Source organism: Setaria viridis, chromosome 2 (genome assembly GCF_005286985.2).
Source record: "Setaria viridis chromosome 2, Setaria_viridis_v4.0, whole genome shotgun sequence".
Taxonomy (NCBI): Eukaryota; Viridiplantae; Streptophyta; class Magnoliopsida; order Poales; family Poaceae; genus Setaria; species Setaria viridis.
In genome coordinates, this window is record NC_048264.2 from 2,973,551 (window position 1) to 2,976,087 (window position 2,537).

At 44.4% G+C, this 2,537-nt stretch overlaps 1 protein-coding gene across 2 annotated transcripts; it reads right to left on the minus strand.

The window, feature by feature from the left end:
* Positions 1-309: 309 nt before the first annotated feature.
* On the minus strand, positions 310-1,926 carry LOC117843201 (uncharacterized). Of its 2 annotated transcripts, none has more exons than XM_034723759.2 (3): positions 1,703-1,926; positions 756-916; positions 310-666 (listed from the first exon to the last, which is right to left on the minus strand). In XM_034723759.2, the coding sequence occupies exons 1-3, from the start codon at positions 1,790-1,792 to the stop codon at positions 513-515; spliced, it is 405 nt and encodes a 134-aa protein (XP_034579650.1). In that variant the 5' UTR covers positions 1,793-1,926; the 3' UTR covers positions 310-512. The 2 variants fall into 2 exon arrangements, with proteins under 2 accessions (XP_034579650.1, XP_034579651.1); XM_034723760.2 differs by having other exon boundaries at positions 756-913; positions 1,703-1,925.
* Positions 1,927-2,537: the final 611 nt, after the last annotated feature.

Genomic DNA, 2,537 nt, shown 5'->3' on the forward strand with positions numbered 1-2,537 from the left:
GGGGGGGGGGGGGGGGGGGGGGGGGGGGCGGGGGGGCAACAATCAGCTGACAAACCAAAGCAAACATTCACCAAAGAATAACAAATACCGAAACTGAAGACCAACGGGAGAAAATAGCCCAGGGGAAAAACCCATAATTGGAGATTCCTATATATGACATCGGAACACAATGACGATGCAGATTTCTGTAAACAATTTACGCAAGTGAAGCCACAGATCCTAAATCACCATTCGATCAAGTGCCATACCATGATTATTCCATAAAGTATCACAACAGAGCATCCATAGATGATCACCGCACACACCAGATTCAATTAGCAATGACTAATTAACCAGCAGTATAACCGAGCACCTGCTGTCTGCTCCATGCAGTGTTGCAAGTTAGAGTTACAATGTATGTGCCAAAAACCACAGCATAGCACAACTACTAGACAACATAAATAGGTTCTGCATACCATGGTAACCTACCTGGTTTTACATACCATAAACAGAGTGGACCTGCAAGCCCTAAGCTATTCTTCACCATAACAGATTATCCTGGCCACTTTCGTATAGAGCTGATCCTCATACCAGTCCACTCCCAACAAGAAACCATAAGCAACAGATACAATACTGATCAGTGCCATAACCCCTTTCCTTTTCAGCTTGTTCATTCTCAGCTTCTCCCTATTAAAAAGATGTGCATAATGCATGAATGTAAGGATAGTTTCATTTGAGTACAGATCAAATAAGTTGTAGCGCATTAAATAAATTACCTGGCAGCTTCAGCTTTAATTCTAGCTACCTCATCATCGATAATACTAGCTATCTTGCCATCTATCTCCACTCCCTCTTTTTCTAAATTTGCCAGCATATGTTCAACCTCCTTCGTCTTCCTAGCAACATCAGCTCTAGCTCCATTGCCGCATCCACACTGCTAGGATTAATTAAAGGAATATAGCTGAGATGGTAATGCACAAGCTAAAACAGCTATTCATGCATGCAAGTGGATGCTAACAAGAGAGCATGGCGGCAATTGGCTAACAATAGTCCTTTCAGAATCCAAACTGTCAAACTTTCAAAAATTTGACCACTAGTATGTCTAAAGCTATCAAGATTGACTATATGACATATCACTAGACTTGTTTTTGCAAATGCTTTAGCAACAGTACAAATTAGAACATCATTGAAATAGAAACTATAAAGTAGTGGCGAAGTTCTATTTCTAGAAACACAAAAGGTCACTGAGGAAAAAGCAAAACAGAAGGATGGAATACTATGGAATTATCTGTTCATCGAATCCATGGTGTACTCAGTGTGGGGGCAGGGGCCATGGCTCCTCCACGAAATAAATTGCTTCAGTAAAAACTAATTATCAACAGTTTCTTTCAAGCAAAAGTAACAAATTTAGACATATGTCTAAGATAGGCCTCCTCTGCAATCAGGCACTTGTTGTGCATATTAAGTGGCAACATTCACCATAACTGGGTCAAATTATAGAACCAACATTCACCATAATTCGGTCAAATTACAGAACCCCTCTAACTAACAACTAGGTAAACTGTCTGGCTAAAAAGCTGTATAATTTGTTAGTATAAAAACATTTTGATCGAGGCCTACTGGTCAATTTGGTGGTAGACGATGGATCTCGTGTAGCCGAACAGCGGATTGCAGGTATCGTAGGTGGATCGATAGATCGATCGAACGGGAGCGGAACTAATACCTGAGAGGTGGGAGGCGGAGAGTCCGCCGGCGGCGAATCGCCGGGGCCCAGAACCCGCGGAGGAGTGCTGGAGGGAGAGCGCAGCGCCATGGCACCGGCACGGAGGAAGAGTCTGCTGGAGGAGGAGGGACCGTCGGCTAGGGTTTGGGTGCGGTTGCTTTGTCTTGCTTCCTCGACCTGGTGGCTTGCGAGCGATCCAGCGATGGGGACAAGAGAGCGCTGGCCGTCTCTTCTTCTTCTTCTCTTATCCTTGGTGGACTCCGACTCGAGTGACCATGGGCTGGCCGTCCAGCCTCTTGGGCCCGAATGTTCAGGCACACGCACACCACAACAGAAGCCCGAGAAAGAAAAAAAAACAGAGCACGAGTGCCCAACGAAGGGAAAAAAATACATGTCATGTAAGTCCATTTAACACCCCTCAACTATCGCCGTTGTCCGATTTTCACCCCTTGCTCGAAAAACCGGATACACACTCGGTGGTGTCGTGGTGGTTCTAGGCGGTGATGGATACCAGGTGCGTCACGTCAACCGTCCTGTATGTTGCCTCGTCAGCCTCCAGGGCTGTAAACGGGTGACCTAGACTTTACAAAAATAAAGTAAAATTATTTTTTTCTTAGAAAATATATGGAATTAAAAATCCTAAAAGTTAGTGTTGGGATCGCCCAAAATGACGGTCACCCTCGAGATCAGCAAGAGCCAACTAGCATCGTGAAATCAACGCCCTGTACAAAGCTAATCTCGTTGGTCCTAATCTGACGTGAAAACAATATTAACATCGCATCCTCTCTGTCGCTCTAATATCGAAGTTAAGGATTATTTGTTGACGGCTAAAGTA

What these genes read in the sequence shown, in the direction of transcription:
- LOC117843201 (XM_034723759.2), bottom strand. Translation starts at nt 1,792, where the DNA reads ATGGCGCTGCGCTCTCCCTCCAGCACTCCTCCGCGGGTTCTGGGCCCC. An exon ending in CTCCGCCTCCCACCTCTCAG is followed by an intron (nt 917 to 1,702) that starts GTATTAGTTCCG and finishes AATTAATCCTAG; the next exon opens with CAGTGTGGATGCGGCAATGG. An exon ending in ATTAAAGCTGAAGCTGCCAG is followed by an intron (nt 667 to 755) that starts GTAATTTATTTA and finishes TCTTTTTAATAG; the next exon opens with GGAGAAGCTGAGAATGAACA.